Source organism: Gorilla gorilla, chromosome 15 (assembly GCF_029281585.2).
Source record: "Gorilla gorilla gorilla isolate KB3781 chromosome 15, NHGRI_mGorGor1-v2.1_pri, whole genome shotgun sequence".
In the NCBI taxonomy this organism is placed as follows: Eukaryota; Metazoa; Chordata; class Mammalia; order Primates; family Hominidae; genus Gorilla; species Gorilla gorilla.
This window is the reverse complement of record NC_073239.2, coordinates 69,261,059-69,281,956: the sequence shown is the minus strand read 5'-3', so window position 1 is coordinate 69,281,956 and position 20,898 is coordinate 69,261,059. Positions and strand designations below refer to the sequence as shown.

General features: G+C 42.4%; 1 protein-coding gene across 1 annotated transcript; it reads right to left on the bottom strand.

Moving 5' to 3' along the window:
• Positions 1-4,436: 4,436 nt before the first annotated feature.
• PTGER2 (prostaglandin E receptor 2) lies at positions 4,437-20,690 on the bottom strand. The gene is made up of 2 exons (XM_004055175.4): positions 17,958-20,690; positions 4,437-5,813 (listed from the first exon to the last, which is right to left on the bottom strand). The coding sequence occupies exons 1-2, from the start codon at positions 18,798-18,800 to the stop codon at positions 5,580-5,582; spliced, it is 1,077 nt and encodes a 358-aa protein (XP_004055223.1). The 5' UTR covers positions 18,801-20,690; the 3' UTR covers positions 4,437-5,579.
• Positions 20,691-20,898: the final 208 nt, after the last annotated feature.

Genomic DNA, 20,898 nt, shown 5'->3' with positions numbered 1-20,898 from the left:
AAAACACAGAAGAGGCCAAGCGCGGTGGCTCACGCCTGTAATCCCAGCATTTTGGGAGGCCGAGGCAGGTGGATCACGAGGTCAGGAGATTGAGACCATCCTGGCTAACACGGTGAAACCCCGTCTCTACTAAAAACCAAAAAATTAGCCGGGCATGGCAGCGGGTGCCTGTAGTCCCAGCTACTCGGGAGGCTGAGGCAGGAGAATGGCGTGAACCCGGGAGGCAGAGCTTGCAGTGAGCCGAGATCGGGCCACTGCACTCCAGCCTGGGTGACAGAGCGAGACTGTGTCTCAAAAAACAAAACAAAACAAAACAAAACAAAACAAAACAAACAAACACAAAAAACACACACAGAAGAAATTTGTAGAAGACAGGAATCTGACTCTTCACCTTCCTTAGTTTTCCAGACTGGCATGTCATGGAAAGATGTGAACATCTGCAAGTGTTTCCTCTTGGAGTGGGTGTCCAGCTCCCCCATCACCATAATAGGTAGTCAAGAGAATAAAGTCTCTAGTTTACAATTAGGCTTGCTCTTCTTTTATCGGAACGCCTACTCACACCAGAAAAATTTATTTTTACAGGTCAGAGAGTAGTACACCACAACATGCAGCCCACAGTGTTTTGGTTATCATACCTTTCATCCTGTGGGGAACATGAGGACATTTATTTTTAAAAACATAAAAAGTTAACATTGGGTTTTCAAAACTCTAGGGCTTTTTGGCTTGTTCTCTGAACACTTCACAATGTGGACACACTGAGAAGCTCTGTAAGAGCTGAAAAAGGCTCCACTATGTCTTCAAAGGTTTGCTTGTGCACTGTTGAATTGTTAAACATTTTATTTATCATGATCTATCAGGCACACTCTTAGGACTGAGATGAGTATTGCCAATTAACTCTAGTAAAAATGTTGTTTGATAACTAAAAGCAGTGAGTTCCACTTCAAGAGAACTCCTGTTCTCTGGGGTAGGGCACTGGCATCTAGTTGCACATAATCTCAGGGGCAAAATTATTAACCCAAAAGACCAGGTTCGACTGACAAGCCCAAAGCTCCCTATCCCTAGTGTACACAGCCAATCCAAAAGCAAGAGATAAGAGACAAGAGAGAAACGATGGCTGTGTGGTTTCAGGGCGGCAAGATCAGCACCATAATCATAAGGGTATCTTATGAGGATGTCCCTAGTGACCAACTCACTTCACCCCTGCACACCGAGTTTTCCTCTATGTAAACTGGAATGCTGTTGCTTCTTCCATCTGTTGGAGGTTTTAAAGACACGACCTGGTTTCTAGATAGCTTTGTAATCCCAGGTTGCATTAATAGAAACATAATATCCAGATTAAGCCAGGAACTGACATATCAGCATTCAGTATTGGTAAGACTGGTTTAGAATTACTGGTGTTTGGTTCTGGCCCACTGTTTTTAGATGGGCACTGATAACTTGGATAAGATCTGGAGGAGGGCACCAAAATGGTGAGGTGTCATATGCCCTGTTGTCTTTCTGTCTCTCTTGTTCCTCTCTTTTTTTTTTTTTTTTTCTGAGACAGAGTCTCGCTCTGTTGCCCAGGCTGGAGTGCAGTGGCGTGATCTCGGCTCACTGCAAGATCCGCCTCCCAGGTTCACGCCATTCTCCTTCCTCAGCCTCCCGAGTAGCTGGGACTACAGGCGCCCACCACCACACCCGGCTAATTTTTTGTATTTTTAGTAGAGACGGGGTTTCACCGTGTTAGCCAGGATGGTCTTGATCTCCTGGCCTTGTGATCCACCCGCCTCGGCCTCCCAAAGTGCTGGGATTACAGGCGTGAGCCATCGCGCCCGGCCTCCTCTCTCTTTTATACTTACTCATTCCTCTACATTCTCCCATGTGTACCAATCTTCATTGCATTCTATGAAATGCAAATTTGTCCCATTTGTGTATTATTATTTTTCTTGATAGTTACTCAGAGTTAATTAATATATAGCATCACCCCTAGCACCCACCACCGCCACTGAGAATCAGAAATAAGAGCCAGGTGTGTGTAAAGAGGTCAGAGGGGCCACTAAATGGGTATCTAAGATGATACTAATCCCTAACCTTATTAGGATTTATCATGTGCCATGAAATACATGGATCACAGAATTAAACCACTAAAATTGACCTTAAATAGTACACACATTTCATAAGAAATAAAAATATATCATTCAAGAGAATATACTTAATTTTTTTTTTGTATAGTAACACAAAAGCTGCCAGGAAAAAAAAGTAATTTTCTGAAATAAGTAATGCCCAATACATGGCCTTGGCCCATGTATAAATTAAAATGTAGCTTTTGTGAATTGCTAAAATAATACTTCTTTCCATAGTGTGTATTTTAGGTCATCAAAATGACTTGTAAATTTAAAAATCAATTATAGTGCTGTTAGGTGATTGAGAGGAAAGCCAGTGGAGTGAGTGTTTGATGAAGGCAGAAGAGAGGCATCAAATATTCAGGTTGTAACAGAGCAAGTAAGAGCAGGCATTGCAAGTCAACATGAATGAAATACTCATTTATAGAGAGGAATGCATCTCTCTCTATAACTGGCTCAAGTAGTGGCTCTTCCCAAGTTCCAAAAACCATTAGATTTGGCTTAAGCTAAGTGAAATAAACAAAACTCTGCCTAAGTGAGAGCTAATTGTCTCCCCTTGCCTTTCAAAGTCATCAAATTCTAAACTGGAATGTGTTGTTATTTCTTGGTTCAGATCAGAGCTGACCTGCCATTAGCATTAGGACAATCCCTCTCTCAAAGTGCACTGATGCTGAGGAGACAGAGATGCCAAAGTGTAACTGAATTACATGAGCGTGTAGTGATGTGAATCAGTTTTGCCTCCCTCCTCAGGGTTCGAGACCTCTGCAAGCATCATGATTTGGAGTTGGAGTGGTTTCTAGAGTTTCGGTCTTGCTCTGGGTTGTCATGGGTCCAACCCACTTTGTGATGCAGGTCTTCTAGAGTCATCTTATACCTTCTAAACAAACTCAGATCCCGATCAGATTTTTGGAGATTCAAGGCCACAATTTAGCACCAGAATTTTTCAGTTCTTTCTTGGAAAAGATGACCAGGGCCACACTGAACCATTTAGGAACAATTCAGCTCAGAGAAGAGAGCTTGGTCCATCCCATATCCAAACACCTAAACTTAGGGCTGGCATGCTGCAGGGAATCCCGACTATGGTTTCTTTCTCCCTTTTCATTCTGACTACTAGGGGCAAAGAATAAAGTCTAGATCTTCTTTTATCACAATTCAGTCTTTAATATATCAGGCTAAGTAAATTCTGTTCTTTTATTTAACTTGATGATGAAACAGTAACTTAAACAGGTATGTCTGATGTGATAGGATTTTTAGAAAGGGAATATTTACATATCTAATTTTAGTAATTTTTTTCTAAGCTACCTTTAAATTGCCATTAATAGGAGGTAATGACTATTACAGAGGATTTTTACTTTCAACTCCTTCTACATATATATTGGTATAAATGAAATACCAGGATTTAGTCGTTCAGCACAGTACATGGAACAGGAGTACATGAGGAAACAGAGTTCTAGAAATATACCAGTGCTTAAATAAGTGGCTTAAATTCTTATACTTTGGGCTCCAGAGCAAATCATTTTGTTCCTGCTAGTGATATTATGTCCAATTTTGTGTTTTTGTTTTCAGTTCTCAGGCATTATTCTGGGATATTAGGGGGGCGGTAAGGTGGGGTGAAAAATTGTAGTTGACATTTTCATCTGGAGAAAAACAAGTCATCTGATAAAAGGAATTAATCTTCTAGTTCAAAGCAACTTCAGAATTTTATGTTTAGGAATTACCCATGGGCCTAATTAGTCCCATTTAGAATAATTTCTTAACTTTAGAATGCCTGGTGGACAGGGAAGACTTATTTACATGTCTAGATTTTAGTTAAGTTAAATTTTGCCTGGCTTGTTTAAATTTGTAGAAAAGCAAACCACTTATTTATTCTTCTTAAGAGCTGATTTGACGTAGATTGTTTGTATCAAAATACACTGATGCCTAGATTGGTTTGAAATCATTCTAAGTGATCAGCTAGTTTGATAACTGCTTAAAGGAAATAGCTTTGGATAAACAACTCAATGAGACTTTGGAGAAAACAAGCATCTCTTTTTTTTTTAAGGAGTGGCTATCCAATAATATCACTATGAAAAAAATAAGATGGTTCTACTATTTTAAAGATCATACTGGAAGGGTAAAAACTGGAGGAAAAAATATCTTCTAATACCAAGTATTATAATGAATATTTTAAACTCTAATTTGCAACCTCACTTTAAAACCTGGCAACCACACTTTACGAATCTGCCAAATTAAATATAATTTTTCCACTTTGGTCTAATTTAAAAGATACTATGTTTATATTAATCACAAAATGTTATTTGAGGGAGTTCATAAAATACTATTCCATTTTCAAAGTTTTGTTTTATAGTTTATTTTTGTAACATTTCAGATGAGTTTACACAGTAACTATGATTAAACAGTGCAAATTCACTGAAATATTTTGATGCTGAGTTTACATTTACATGCCAAACATTTAGAAATATATTAAGATATGACTCACTGCTACATGGTTTCCCATATAAGATGAGTCAAACCATGTTCCCTAAATAAAATATAGACAGATGAATTTTGGTACAACACAGTCATCTTATAAAATCTATTTTACTCATGGCCCCAATATCAACTTTAAAAGGGTTCCAGTATATCTGAAGAATGAACCAGATTTTTCAGTTTTTAAGCCTAATATTTGGCTTCATACATGGCCACGTACATCCTCCCCCAGAAATAGGATAAATAAAGAGTATTAATGAGAATTAACTGCCTTGAGACATTTCTATTATTTCTTGTTGAGAGAACCATTCCTAAAGTCTTCTTGATCACTATTAGCATATGCACATTATAAAATAAATAACCTGACAACTTGACCTGCAGTTCCTGGAGGATGAGTAAACAAAACTGATGTTAACCGACTGAGTCCACTCTTGTAAGAGTAATACTGTAGTGATGAGAGTACTCCCACATACACAAACATCACAGTAAAAGGTGCCTATGATTTTCAACTTCATTGTTCAAATAAAGGGTTTGCTAAGTGATCACAAGACAGCAGGCTTGGTTGCTTCCACATATTGACTTCCTAGAGATTACATACGAAGTTTAATCTAGTCTGGCTGTACACTATATGTTTATAACGGTAGTAGCAAGATTAAAATAGAAAATACAGTCACTGTTTGGGGTTTCAAACAAATTACAAAACCACATACTTTGTCATTCAACAGGAAAGCTTAAGTCAATAGGCAGCTGGATCTTCAATGCAGCCGATTGTTCCTCCAAAGGCCAAGTACCATGCTCACTGAGGGTAGGTTTTGTAGCTCCTTCTGACACTTTACATGAAGTGCCTTGTCAGCACGTCTGCAGCCTTGACCACAGCTTAAATGTTTGTATACTCCTTTTTATTAGGGCAGCTTCATTTTGTTTACACACTGTTTTCATTTCTCCAAGGAACAATTTCAAAATGATCTTCCAGAGGCTATATAACTAAGAACTTTTAAACTACTGACCTCAAAGGTCAGCCTGTTTACTGGCATCTGACTGTGTAGAACAGGAAGTTTGTGTTGCATCTTGTGTTCTTAATGAAATCCGACAACAGAGGACTGAACGCATTAGTCTCAGAACAGGAGGCCTAAGGATGGCAAAGACCCAAGGGTCAATTATTGAATTAATTGATAAAAACCTAAGAGCTTGGAGGTCCCACTTTTCCTTTCGGGAAGAGGTTTCATTCATATATGCAAAAATCTGTAAGAAGCAAAGGGGAAAAATGATGTTAGTTTTACATCGTAGCAGTAGACAGGCTTAGACCCTATGTTATGTCTTGAGATTTAAAAGCAAAACCATGTTTTGTCTGTGGTAGTGGTGGGGAAGGAAAGGTTGGGGGTGGGAATCTTACCTTTCTTCCTTATGTAAACTGTAACATAATGAATGTATTTTTTCCCCTTGAACTCAATGAAAGCATGTTTTCTGTGGAATGCAATTAACATTAACACCATGCACAATGTCCTGGTGTCATTGGGAGTGGAGAGAAATAAACTTTTCTTGTCATCTAGAATAGAATCTTTTAATAATATAAATAATAATGATAATATTAGTAGCTCCAGCGTATCAATAACCTAATATATGTGTCATGAATTGTTCTGGGTACTAACCCTGCTTTATCTCTACTCCTTATAGAAACTCTGAAACTTAGAGATTGTCTCTTTTTAACAGATAGGGAAGTGAACTTCAGGAAAACTAATAACATGTTACATTTACTTCCAAATACTAAATCTAATGATCACAATTCAGCGAGACAGGGTCTGCAATGGAACACCCTGAGTGGGAGTATGAGTTCTGGCCATTGGACTGGGTTTGAATCCTACCTCTGTATATAGTTTGGGACCAATGGCAAGATATTAATAATGAACCTTTGTGCCTCAGTTTTGACATCTTTAAAATGGGTGATAATAATAACATACCCACTTCATAGAGTTGCTGAAAGGATGATAGGAAGTGATATGTGTAAGCTACTTAGATCAGTGCTCACATCCTAAGTGCTCCACAGTGTTCATTGTTATTATCTCCATTTTACAAATGCAGACACTGGGGTATAGAAAATTAGATAATTTGCTCAAGTACCCAGAGCTGGTTAGTGGCCAAATCAGGATGCAAATTCCAACTCTCCTGATGCCAGTGCAGTGCTCACTGTGTGCTACATGCAGGCCTGTATTAGAGCAAAGGCCTCAGAACAATGTCCTGAACGCTGGAAAGCTGACACATCTTTACATGTGGACCAAACTGCTCTACCAGCCCTCAAACGATTTCTTAGATATTTAGGGAGCAACATAAATGTTTGGGCAGGTTGGAAGGAATGGAATAGTGCATCTTGATAAAGATCACACTTCTACAAAATTCACAGAAAAGAGGAAAACAAAGGTAGATCACACCTAGTCATTTAAAACCAGTGCTTTATAAGGCTCCAGGGTCTTTCTTACCAATAGCTTTAGACACCTAGCCCCTCTTTTCTTCACTCGCCTTCTGCAGAAGAAGGAGCAGCTTGTTTCCCTTCTCCGAGTACTTACTCTGCAGGCATCTGGCAACTGGATATACAAAGCAAATTGCAGAGAGCGCAAAGGGTAGTCATCTTCAGCTTGCTTATGTTGGGACAAGAGCAGGAAGGTTTGGCAGCCATAGGTGTTTATGCCGGAGAATCTTGGCATAGGGAATGGAGAAAAGATTTGGCAGATGAGAAAGGAAAAAGAAGAATTGATGGTGGGTTTCCCAGAGAGTAGAGGAAAGCTAGGTGAGGAGGTGCAATGGAGCAATAGCTTTCTTGTCAGTTAAACTATTTTGGATGAAAACTATACAGGCTGGTGTGTTAAAAGAGTGATTTGGAGGTAAGAAATTCAGGATAATGATGCACACAGGTCTACAGATTAAAACACATTAGTGATTACATATGCACACACACGTGTGCACATGATGCAAAACTGAGCACTCCTGTAGAAAGGGCCTGCAGCTGAGTTGATGATCTAGTTTAGCCAGAGAACATATTCACACTGAATTGGCCAGCCAAGAAGTGCAGAAAAGGCATAGCCTCTGGTGTTGCAGCTTCACACATTAAGATGAGTCAGGTTTTCAGGGGAGAATAACCCACATCAGAGTTCCTGAATGTCTTTAGAGCGTGACAGAATAATGAGAAGTGAAAATTGGTTGTAGAGGATGAAGCAATTCTGTACTGTTTCCTTTCCTTTTCATCTACTATGCTGGGTAATTTTGAGAATTGCTTAAAATTTGCACTTTGGAGGTGACCGATATTTTGTAGAAGACGGCTTTTTTTTTTTGAGATGGAGTCTCACTCTGTCGCCCAGGATAGAGTGCAGTGGCGTGATCTCCACTCACTGCAACCTCTGCCTCCTGGGTTCAAGTGATTCTCCTGCTGCAGCCTCCTGAGTAGCTGGGATTACAGGCACCCGCCACCACGCCTGGCTAATTTTTGTATTTTTAGTAGAGATGGGGTTTCACCATGTTGGACAGGCTGGTCTTGAATTCCTGACCTCAAGTGATCTGCCTGCCTTGGCCTCCCGAAGTGCTGGGATTACAGGTGTGAGCCACTGCGCCCAGCCAGTTCCTTTTTTTTTTTTTTTTTTTTTTTTGAGACGGAGTCTGGCTCTGTCGCCCAGGCTGGAGTGCAGTGGCGCAATCTCAGCTCACTGCAAGCTCCGCCTCCCGGATTCACGCCATTCTCCTGCCTCAGCCTCCCGAGTAGCTGGGACTACAGGCGCCCGCCACCATGCCCGGCTAATTTTTTGTATTTTTAGTAGAGACGGGGTTTCACCATGTTAGCCAGGATGGTCTCGATCTCCTGACCTCGTGATCCACCCGCCTCGGCCTCCCAAAGTGCTGAGATTACAGGCGTGAGCCACCGCGCCCGGCCCAGTTCCTTCTTTTATACTTGGAGAAGAGACATACTTCAGTGACCCTCGAAATTCTTGATGTAAGTTTTGTCTTCTACCTCCCCATTTTTTTCTTTTGGTTCTTGTCTTTTGCCTAGATTACTATATTTTTGATCTTATGGATACTCGGATTTTAAAAAATTGTGGTAAAATAAATATAACATAAAATTTACCATTTTGCCATTTTCAGCTACACATTAAATACATTTACATTGTGGTGCAATCATATTGTTTATATTTTCACTTTTCTGCATATTATGTTTTGACATCTTAAATTCTTCTTGGCGGGGAGAGAATGCCCCTCCGGGGCTAGCTAATTTGTAGAGATAGCAAAGAGTTAGGCTGGGAGCATGTCTTTGATATACAGACTAACCTATCCAGGGCCAGAACTCTTCTATCAAGGAAATATTTATTCCTCTGCTTTTATCATTCCAATGCCAGGTACCAGGCAACTAGGGACCACCCCTATAGCTTAGAGCCTGCTGAAATTATTCAACCTAACCAATCCTAAACTGTTTACCCTGCTTTGCCTTTCTTGTGGAAACTCCAGTAAAGGCTTGGCCCAGGTCCTGCCCACCCTCCTGCCCCTCTGCCTCCTGACTGAAACCGATGCTTTTTCATGTGGCCCTGAGTGGTCCACCATGTCTATGTTTTCCTGAACATCTCCTGTGTCTCTTCTTGTGGATGCACTTGACTGCATCCACGTAAAAGAACAAAGAACAGCAACCATCACTACCATCTCCAGAATTATTTTCATCATCCCAAATTGAAACTCTGTACCCATTAAACAATAACTACCCATTCTCCTCTCCCTCCGGCCAGTCCTGAGTTTTTAGTTAAAGGATGTCACAAAGGATATAAGATAATTAATTAATAATATGTCAGTGATATTCGGCAATTCAGTTTCAGAGGTTGGTAGAAGTTATCCATCTTTTTGTGTACACTACCAATGTATTTGTTATGAGAAAAATACCAAGTGCTAATCCCAATGAGTCAAGTGAATTTTAATTCCTCAGGGCAGGCTCTCTCTACAGGGCTTTGTTAAGAAGGTAAAGCCTTGTTGTGATATTTACAAAGTGGCACAGATGAGAATTAGTGCTATTTTAGCATTGTCATGTATAGAAGCAGCCTCCCATAGAAAACTTCATTTGGGCACTGACCAGGTACTATTCTTTTGCGCTACTTTTCTATCTTTAATGCAATTACAAAGTGGGTTCAGAATTTTAGAGCAAATGAGGGCTTTATTTGGCCGATCATTGAAATCACCTGAGGAGCTTTAAAAATAGGTTGGGTGCGGTAGCTCACGCCTGTAATCCTAGCACTTTGGGAGGCCGAGGCAGGCAGGTCACCTGAGGTGAGAAGTTTGAGACCAGCCTGGCCAACATGGTGAAACTACATCTCTACTAAAAAATACAAAAATTACCCAGGCGTGTTGGTGGGCACCTGTAATCCCAGCTACTTGGAAGGCTGAGGGGAAGGATTGCTTGAACCTAGGAGGCAGAGGTTGTAGTGAGCTGAGATCACACCACTGCACTTTAGTCTGGGTGACAGAGTGAGTCTCTGTCTCAAAATAAATACATACATACATACACACATACATACATACATACATGCATAAAAATATTCGGAGGCATTTCTCCCTTTCCCAGATGTTGCAGGAAGTCAGGGACCCCAAATGGAAGGACTGGCTGGAGCCGCGGCAGAGGAACATAAATTGTGAAGATTTCATGGACATTTATCCGTTCCCAAATAATACTCTTATAATTTCTTACGCCTGTCTTACTTTAATCTCTTAATCCTGTTATCTTCGTAAGCTGAGGATGTACGTCACCTCAGGACCACTATGATATTTGTGTTAACTGTACAAATTGATTGTAAAACATATGTGTTTGAACAATATGAAATCAGTGCACCTTGAAAAAGAACAGAATAACAGCGATTTTCAGGGAACAAGGGAAGAAAACCACAAGGTCTGACTGGCTGCGGGGTCAGGCAAAATAGAGCCATATTTTTCTTCTTGCAGAGAGCCTATAAACTGACGTGCATGTAGGGAAGATATTGTTAACTTCTTTTCCTAGCAAAGAATATTAATAATTAATACCCTGGAGAAGGAATGCATTCCTGGGGGGAGGTCTATAAACGGCCGCTCTGGGAGTGTCTGTCTTATGCAGTTGAGATAAGGACTGAAATACGCCCTGGTCTCCTGCAGTACCCTCAGGCTTACTAGGGTGGGGAAAAAACCCACCCTGGTAAATTTGAGGTCAGACTGGTTCTCTGCTGTCAAACCCTGTTTTCTGTTGTTTAAGATGTTTATCAAGACAATACGTGCACCGCTGAACATAGACCCTTATCAGTAATTCTGCTTTTGCCCTTTGCCTTGTGATCTTTGCTTTTGCCCTTTGCCTTGTGATCTTTGTTGGACTCTTATCAGGAGTTTCTGATTTTGCCCTTGTCCTGTTTCCTCAGAAGCATGTGATCTTTGTTCTCCTTTTTCCCCTTTGAAGCATGTGATCTTTGTGACCTACTCCCTGCTTACAACCCCTCCCCTTTTGAAATCCTTAATAAAAACGTGCTGATTTTGCAGCTCAGGTGGGCATCATGGTCCTACAGATATGTGATGTCACCCCCAGCGGCCCAGCTGTATAATTCCTCTCTTCATACTCTTTCTCTTTATTTCTCAGCCGGCCAACACTTATGGAAAATAGAAAGAGCCTAAGTTGAAATATTGGGGGTGGGTTCCCCCGATACCCAGAGACTCCGACTTAATTAGTCTAGGCTGAGCCATGGGTATCAAGGTTTGCAAAGTGCTCCAAGTAATTTTAATGTGCAGCCAGGGTGTGAGACATCCCTTTAGAACCTTATCTAAAACCTGGAATAGTTTAAAATTATTCATTTATCACACTTAAAAACAAAAGGCCCACTTAGGTCAATCAAACAAATGACTTTGAGCTTTCAGAATTCATTTCCTGATCATTAATATACAATCTGATTTTCCCTTGAAATGGAATCCCCTAGAGATAGCAGCTAACATTTATTAAACACCTACTGTGTGTTAGGCATGGTGCCAAGCAATTTATAAGGCATATTTTGTTTAATATTTACATAAACCTATGAAGTATTATTATTCCCATGTTAGAAGGAAATGAAGGTTTAGAAGATCAGTTACTTTGCATAGAATTACAGTCTGGGTAAGTAGAGAAAATGTGGAGTCAAACTGAATCCATGGGACACCAAACTTGGCTTTTAGCCACTAGACACTCTGCTGCCATCTATATAAAAAGCCTGTAATGTAAAGCTTAGCATGAAATTCACAAATGTCTGACCACATTATGGGTTTGGAGGAGATTTCTCTTCAAAGATGTCACAAAAGTTTATGGATATCATGGTTCCTGTTTATGGACTGAAAAACCATGGCTATTTCTAAGTAGCTACTTAGCTTTCTCTGGGACTTGTTTTTCCTCCACACTTTTCCACAGCTAAATTGCAAGCATAGATTGTTATATGTTTACCTGCCTTCTGAAAGACACTAAGGTGTCCTGACTATAGACTTTGCCTAATTCATTCTTAAAAAAAAAACATTTTTGGGGGAGATTATTTTTCAGGTATATGATGCTTTAAAGAAATCCCTTTGCCTGAATCACAGGTGCTTTGTGGTAGAGGGAAACAGAAGCCTATTTTCCTGCAGTAGGAAAAACTGGATCCATGTGGCTCCAGGACTAGTGTCCTTTGTCTTGTGCTTCTCAGAACTGGAAACAAAAAAGAGCAAATGCTAAGGTTTAGACCTCTGGGCCTATTTATTCCAAGATGGTGGCTCTTAACTCTTTGACAAACTGATGGACACTATGAACCATCTACCCACGACTCATACAAACATATAAACATAAACTCATATAAACGTTTTTGCAAATGAATTCAGGCAGAAAATCCAGGCACTTTCCATGCAGCACAGGTTATGGACCCTGCTCTAGAGGAACTTTCAGCCTTTTCTAAATGTGCTTATCCGATCCCTGGCCCTTTCCATCACATGTATGTCCCAGCTGCAAGGTTCTTAGGTTTAGTTTTCTGTTAGGGGCAGTTTTAGGCAGCAAAATATTCTCAGAAAAATGGAGCTTGGTACACCTTGATAATATAAACTGAGGTACAATGGACTTGAGCTCAAGATAAGGACAGGGAGTAGAGGGTCAGAAACTTCAAAACAGGACAGGAGAAGCCAACTGAGCAGACTGAGTTGCAGATGAACTGGGTCTTAAGCCTCTAGCTGGAAAGAGACCTGTTCATTGCCTTCCTGAAACACGGTCTCACCATTTCTATTCTTTTTTTAAACTTAATACTGTGATTGGTTTTTGATATGCCAAAGAAGAAATATACCATCTCCAGAAGGTGTTTCTCTTTAAGCTGAGGACCTGGTCTAAACCATCTGAGATAGCAGTGAGGACCCACTTGACCAAAGGTGTGGACATAATGCACAAATTCTCTTTTGGGAAAAGAACTAAGGTTCTTTCTGTTTACATTTTTAAAACCAGTGTAATTGTGTCTTTATTCAAATCAGCATTCATAATATCAAATGGCAACGGAGAAAAGATGTCAAGTGAAAACACTCATATAGAGGAACTTTCTCTTAAAATATCATGTGTATTAAAACTGTCTCATCGATCCCCAAACACATGGTTAATGATGCTTAAATGATAAAGGGCCTTCCAGTTGTTTATGGACATTTACTTAAACTATCACCAGGCAAAGTTCATTGTGGTTATATGTAGAGATGTCTGGAGTTCTTTTTCATTCCTACCAGAATTGTTATATTTGGCATGTATATAATTTACCAATGTCATATCAGCTTTTCAACCCCCATGCATGTTATATTTTACATAATGAGTACCAGGAATGAAAAGGAAACTCTAGTACTGTTTACTGGAGTTTGTTTTGTATTGCCAAGATCAGATTTCCACTAATCAGATTTACCTAGAAGTTATAACCCTAAAGAATTTCTAAAGATGGAGAACTTTTTAGTATGAGTCAATGGTTTACTCTTGAAATTTTAGAACTGAGTAAAAATACATAAGCACTTTATCCTCATGGCATGTGGAAAACAGTTTAAAATGGTCAAAAGCTATCCACAATTAGAAAAGTGGCGAGAAAGGGGCTTGATATGAGTTGGATATGAAGACACAAACAGTATCTGAGGCAAGAATAGAGGTCTCATATATTTCCTGTGTTCTGTTCCATTTCAGGAAGAAAGTTTCTATTTATCTCTGTAAAACGATGGCAAAGCTGATTAACATAAGGAGGAATTTATTAATTTATACAATATCCCTTTAGTGAATAAACAGTTTGGAATATGTTGTTGGTTCCATGCAGAATTTCATACTGGGCAGCCAAAATAATGTCATTTCCCAAACACCACATGGTTTTTGGTCACTTAAGAGATGTTTTATTTGTTCTGATGAAAGATTTTATGTGAGGGATAATCTGATTATTTCTTAATTTAGACTAGCATTTACATTAGCCAATCTCCTAGAATCTGAGTCTCAGCCTTTTATTTCATAGGTCTGTGGAGAAAAGAAAGGGAACCACATAGTTGGCCCTGGCTCAGCTCCCTTGAGCTGACATGAAGAAAAAGGTCTTTGCCATTTTATTTTTAAAGCTAACTAGTTGGAATTAAGAGGCAAAGTGGTCCAGATATTTATAACATTCTCACAGCTCTTTTATGAAATCTTAGATTAATCTTCTCATCTGTTACCCCTGAAATGAGTACTTTCTCTTGGATAGTGTTGTGGTTAGGTTAATTGGCTCAGCGCTTAAATTGCCTAGCTTTGAGTCCCAGTTCCACCACCCATTAGCTGTGGGACACAGGATGAGTCATTTGCCTCGTCTGTATGATAGAAATCATCATACTATTTCCTATGGTGTTGTGAAGATAATGGGTTAATGCAAAAGTTAGCATTCAAAAGTCTGATTTTGTGGTTGATAATAATGACATATGAGGTTGAATTGGACTTCACTTGATGGGACTGGGCCTTTAAAAAAAACTACAGTTTTACTTCCAAAATTTTGGAAGCCCTAGACTGGCATCTTTGGAGGAAGCAGTAATTCCAACCTGCCCAAACCTCGGGACAATGCCTGACATTAGTAGTTCTAGGTTTCTGAATTCCCCCATTTCCCTCCTCTGTCCACTACTGGAGTGCTGTGGAATAGACTGGTGTCCCACTGGGTACAGCTGTCCTCCTTGTTGCCAGTGGTTTGGTCCACTTTTGAGGGACAAAGAAAGCAGCTTGTTATCCTGAGGAAGGAGTGGGAAGAGATAGAGTAGATTGCTACTATTTTCTGGGATACAAGGAAGAAACTTACTTGGAATAGCTTATTAATAATTATTTTACATAACTAATATTTTGAATTGATAATATTTTAGATATATTGGGCTAAATAAAATATGTAATTCAATTAATTTTCTCTGTTTCTTTTTACTTTTTGTTATATGACTACTAGAACATTTAAAATTCCGTTTGTGGCTTGCATTTGTGGTTCACCCTGTATTTCTATCAGATCATGTGCCCTCCATTAGAGAAACAGAAACATTTCTGAAGGCAACCATAAATCTTTGCTTCTAGAGCCCCCTGTTAGGACATGTGGAAATGATTCCTGCTTCAGGTGGGAGATTGGTATAGGCCACTTCTGACCACAATTTTAGTGTGGGCCAAGTAGAATAAAAGGACTTGGAGGAAAAAGCAACCTTCCCTGGAGGCACATGCCAAGGATTCTGAACAGCAGAATGTATGAACCAAACAGTAGCCATGAGCTTGAATTTTCAGATAAGCCCTTCAAGAAATAACTTAAATCAAGACAGTACAGCATTTCATAAAGCTTAAAGTGCTATGTAAGTGAAAGATACTAGCAATTATTCCCAATAATCTATTGACAAAATAAAATCCATCAGTGGTCAATATAAATTTTCTTATTAAGAGGTGACAATGCTTCCAATTTCCATTTTGTGTATAGTTCATCTGAATATGGTGTCATGGTAGCTCCAACAATGGAAGTCAGGGAGGCTGGCTTTCTGATTATGTTCACACTAGGATTTTCTCTGGCTCTTTGGGAATCTTTGCCAGAAGCAAAAGCAATTTGCTGATAGTGTCAATGCTTAGAGGTGGTTTGGGGGAGCTAAAGCCCCTTCATAGTCTCCATCTGGTCCCCCCTAAGCCATAAACAGGGAATTGAAATAAAAACACAGCTTCGAAGCAAAGCTCCTACTCCCTCAACACCTTTTAGCCAGATTTCTGTGGCTAAGCCCCTTCTATCTGGCAACTCTGGAGCAGCCCTTGGCCTAATATTAACTGAGGGAGGGAAAACAATATCTATATCTATATCCAAACACATATATTTGAATTTACAAAAACATAAGGCAATGATGGAGTTCTCATGGTAAAAGGCCAATTTACATGAAAACAGGGCAACCTGTTGGAAACCACTACCTTTATTTTAAAAAAATACAGTTTATGCAATGGGTCAGTCATGATCAAAGAGGAGAACTTTTTCCTCTTGCTCGTGTAGGAAAGAGACTAAAAATCGTTTCACAAGTGTGTTATCACCCCAAACCCATTCCCAGGCTATTTAAGTAGCTGATAGCGGGGGATATTTTTATAAATATACTCACAAATGACAGATAAAACCCTAAGAACTGATTATCTTAATTCCCAACACCCTAAGACAGTCTTTCAGGAATAGTTTCTGATCCCCAAGCTGAATGCAAAGCTGTTTAGTGGAACTTGAAATGCTTTCTTTCATAGATATATGTTCTGCATCCTAGTGCTGACCTTCAAAAGCTGATTTAGCTCCTAACATAATCAAAAGCTCCTACCAGTAAAATAAATCAAAAGCATATAAGCCATGTGGGTTTCTACATCACAGCGTTTCTGTTGCATAAACTCCCCTGCTCAGAGTGGTATGGGAGCTGCAGCCTCCCACAGTCCGACTTCATTTTATAAGAGGGCGTCTTTGAAAATTCCATCTCATTCCCTCAAAGTGTAACCAATTCAGAACAGTTTCTGCCCTGACAGAGGATGGTGTAGAAGGGTGAGGACAGTGGGGACCAGGGAGAAGAGAACGTAGCTAAGAAAGGGAGTTAACTGGGCTGGGGAGGAGAGAATCATATTCAGACCTTTGGGACCCTGTGTCCCTTCCCATCCCTGAGGATGAGCACATGAAGATGTAAGAAGCAGTAATGGAGGCAGGAGATAGGATAAAGTTACTTCTCCTCCAGCTTTTACAGGTCAGACCTGTTAATAGTAGGCACTGCCCATCTCTTTTCTCCAAGATTGTGGCAGGTGGAAGTCACTATTAACTGCTTTGATGCTGCAGCATCAGTCTTGCTCTTCTGAAGATTAGGAAGTGGAGTTGCCACAACTCCCAATTCCTAGCCCCCGTAAGAGGCCAGCACATTCTCGGACATATTCCAGGCTCAGCTAAAACGTTACACTTTAGGAGACTTGAACTCACAGCCTCATATCATTTAGCAGTTAGTTAGCATCAAATAACTGCTAAAGTTGCCCCAAATCAAGGCAGCACGATGCCAGGACTTGGTCTCTTGTTCTTCAGTTCCCCAGGTAGCCCCACTCTTCCCATCCTGAGAGGGACCAGCCATTCCTGCCTGTGGCTTTGTGCTCATCAAGTGCATAACTGTAAGCTGAAGGACACCTGTGTGTATTTCTGACAGTGACATTAAGAGCGTGTTTTGCAAGATATTACAAATGCTTAGCAAGGTGTTCCTCCAAGTATTTCCTCTAGTTATCATTATGGTTTTATAAACTTTCATGGCCACAAAGAGTTACATTCAAATATATAAATTGGGAAACCTATAAACTAGATGTTTGTTGGACTTTTAGGACAAATAACAAATGCTCTAAACTTCTGCATCAGGGACCCTTCTCATCTGGGACCATTTTCAATGGCAGCTGGAATGCTATGGGTTGGGTACTACATTTTGCCCTGGCAGGAACAGAAGGCAAGCATGGAGAACCAGCACCAGTGGATGAGAGGTACAGGGCAGCAAACTGCAGCTCCAGGTCGTCAGGCTGGAACAGTGACAGCTATCCTAAGGTGGAAGGGGCTGCCTCTTTCTCAATAACTAAGCCAAGATAGGCAACAGCGAGAAAGGGACACTGCCCAGGGTTAGGATGAGGAGATTGGCTAGCTTAGCTGAGGCCCAGGACTCCCTTTCCGACGGTCTGTATTATTGTATAAGAAACTCTAGCCTAGCAACGCCCATAAGCCAGGATAAGGAAGTGGGCTAAAGAGGAGGGGAAACTAGTGGGGAAGGCTACAGATCTTTACAAATTAGGACATATTTTTACAAGTTGCAAAAAGTTTGTAGGGCGGTGGAAAGGGTGGAGGCGTCAGGGGAGAGCATGAGAAGGCTGAGCAGAGCCGGGCTGTGAAAACGTAGGGAGTGACTTACCGTGAAAGGCAAGGAGCAGACGGCGAAGGTGATGGTCATGATAGCCAGGAGAATGAGGTGGTCCGTCTCTTCCGCCATGGACACCCTTTCCCCTCTCCTGCGGGCCCCGGGGCCGCCCCGGCCACTGCCCAGGGAAGGTCCGCAGCGGCTTCTCCGGCTTCGGCGGTGCATGCGGATGAGGTTGAGAATGACACTGAAGTTGCAGGCGAGCACTGAGACGATGAGAAGCAGCAGCAGGGTGGCGTACAGCTGCAGGTAAGCGGTCCGCCCGTGCCGGATGAAGCACCAGGTCCCGGGGCAGTACTGGACGTACTGCCCATAGTCCAGCAGCGGCAGGGAGCAGAAGAGCAGGGAGACTGCATAGATGACAGGCAGCACGGCCAGGCCCCCGGAGCGCGAGACGCGGCGCTGGTAGAAGTAGGGGTGCCCGATCGAGAGGTAGCGCTCCAGGGCCATGGCGAAGAGCATGAGCATCGTGGCCAGGCTGAAGAAGGTCATGGCGAAAGCGAAGTAGGTGCACGCGCGGCTCTCGGGCGCCAGTGCCACCAGGGTCTGGTTCCGCGCGTACGAAGCCAGTACCACTGGGCTGATGAGGCAGGTCCCGAGCAGGTCGGTGAACACCAGCTCGGTCACCAGCACGTGGAACAAGGAGACGGAGCTCCTGCGGCCGGCGCTGCACCCCACGTCCCCCCGCCAGCGGCGCGCCAGCAGCGCCAGTGCTATGAGGTTCCCCAGCACCCCGGCCGAGAACATGACGGAGCTGATGGCTGGGCTTTCGCCTGGGGGAAGCCACTGTCGCGTCTCGCAGTCCTCAGACCGGGAGTCATTGGAGGCATTGCCCATGGTGGGGTGCCTGGAAAAGAGATGCGCCCTCCTCTCCCGGCCTTTACCTGGGAGGAAGAGGGTCTGAGAGCCGGAGCGTTCCGAGACTCGGAGGAAAAGGGGGGGGACCGAAATCCAGAGCCCCCTTCCCGCACCCAGCGCGCCGACGGCGGCTTGCCCTGGGTCTCCCGCCGCGCGCCGAGTGGCGGCTCGGCTGCTGCATCCGAGCGGCGCTGGAGGCTCCCGCGCCTACCCGCGCCGGCCAAGGCCGGGAGCCAGAGCCTAGGGGAGCCGTCGTCTCCGCCCCCGCACTGTCGGGGGGCGGGCCCAAGAGTGCTGGCCAGGCCTTGCAAGTGCGAGTGTCCGCGAGCTGCAGGGCAGGCAGGACGCGTCACACTCGCGGGGGCGTTCCGAGTCCCTGGGGCGCGCCGGCGGGGATGGAGAGAAGGAGTCTGAGCACCCGCTGGGCGCGGCACTGGGCAGAGGCGCGCGTGTTGCCGGTGTACTGGAGCTGCCCGCGACCGGCGGGAGCGGCGTTTCTTGCTTCCTCGGGGTCCGGTACTCGAAGCGCACGGCAGTCTGACCTCGGCTGGGAAGCGTTAAGCCCCAGCAGAGGGCTGGGAGGGAGTGCAGGAGCACTTGCGGGGTCTGCGCAGAATACACAGAAGATCGGGGCAACGAGCAAAGCAAAGCAACTCACCAAACAATGAAGTTAGGAGAACCCAATCCCGTGAAATGAGCGGAACAAGGGAATAACAGTGCAAAGGCAGCTTGAAGTAAGACCAGAATGTTTTGCTTTGTTTTGACTATTCCCAGGAAGATACACTAAGAGGTTGGGACAAAAATTGGGATGAAGCGTAAAGCAAGTGTGTCCATCCAAGGAACCAAACCACACAATGCGCACCACCGAGCGGCCTGTTGCACTGCCGCTTTGATTCGGTTACTAGCATTTCACCGTTTCCTATGTCAACAGCATAACGGATAACCACTTGTTTAAGCAACCATTAAAAAAAAAAGGAGTGTTTCTTGTACAGAATTATGTTTGTGGATACAACATGAAAACCATTGCACATCACTGTTCTGTCCTTAAGCTGAGCCTTGTAAGAAAATGTTGATATTTTGTTTAGCCGTTTATCTTTACATGTTGTTAACCACGTAGTATCCATCCAGAAAGACTTGTTCCTGGCAAAGTGTATTGGTAAGTGGCCAGTTTCAGACTGGAGCTGACAGTGATGGTTTCCTACCACATATTGTCATAATTGCAGAGTCGTGAAAATGGGCTGATATTTAACACAAAACAAAACAAAATCCAGTTTGGCAGACAACATAGGTAATTGTGTTCTGTAAGAAGTCACATTCACTTGGGGAAGGGAGGCCAACTGGGAAGTGAAGGGTCTGATCTGCCTAGGGAACTGGCAAGAAAGACAGTCATAACGTGGGAGGAAGCAAAGATTGCCTGCTGAAGAGCCTATCTTGCTACAGCCTGCTTACTCTCCATGAATATTTTTTGCCAACTTTGATGATTCTGGCCTGGGGATTAGAATGCGGTGGGGCGGGGGTCCCACTAGGACAAGCATAATTTACTGGATCGCTTGCAAAGTTTACAGGCCTGTTTTCACATGTCAGCAGGCACTACTTCAATCCCTAAACTTCTCATGGCATGGATTCCTAGGAAAGAGGATCTTAACTCCTACAGTTTTTCTTTCAAGCTGTAAACTCTGCAGGTCAGTAACAACTTATTACCAATCTTTGCCATCCGTCTCTGACTATTCCCCTACTCCAACATTCCCCCATCTCACCCCAAGCAATGGGGAAACATCAAACTTAAATCAGAAGTATTTCTTAATAGGAAAACACTATGATTTATAGCATAACTCTGCACTGCAGTTTTACTATTAAATAAGGGATTTTAGATTCACTGAATTTGCACAGTGCTTATTTTCCAAATATTTTTATACCTTTTTAATTTTCATAAGGCCCCTCACAACAAAAACCTACTATTGAACCTTTCCTATATATTTGTCTCTAGCTTTTCTTTGGATGGGTACCTGGTGGCAGGCCGGCCCCTGGTTTTTGTGAATACGAGAGCAAGAGTGCAGTTGAAAATCCTCCCCCAGGC

Excerpts from the sequence above, each read along its gene's own strand:
- PTGER2 (XM_004055175.4), bottom strand. The coding sequence starts at position 18,800 with ATGGGCAATGCCTCCAATGACTCCCGGTCTGAGGACTGCGAGACGCGA. Across the intron at positions 5,814-17,957 it reads TCTGCTCCTTGCCTTTCACG|ATTTTTGCATATATGAATGA; the intron begins GTAAGTCACTCC and ends TGCTTCTTACAG.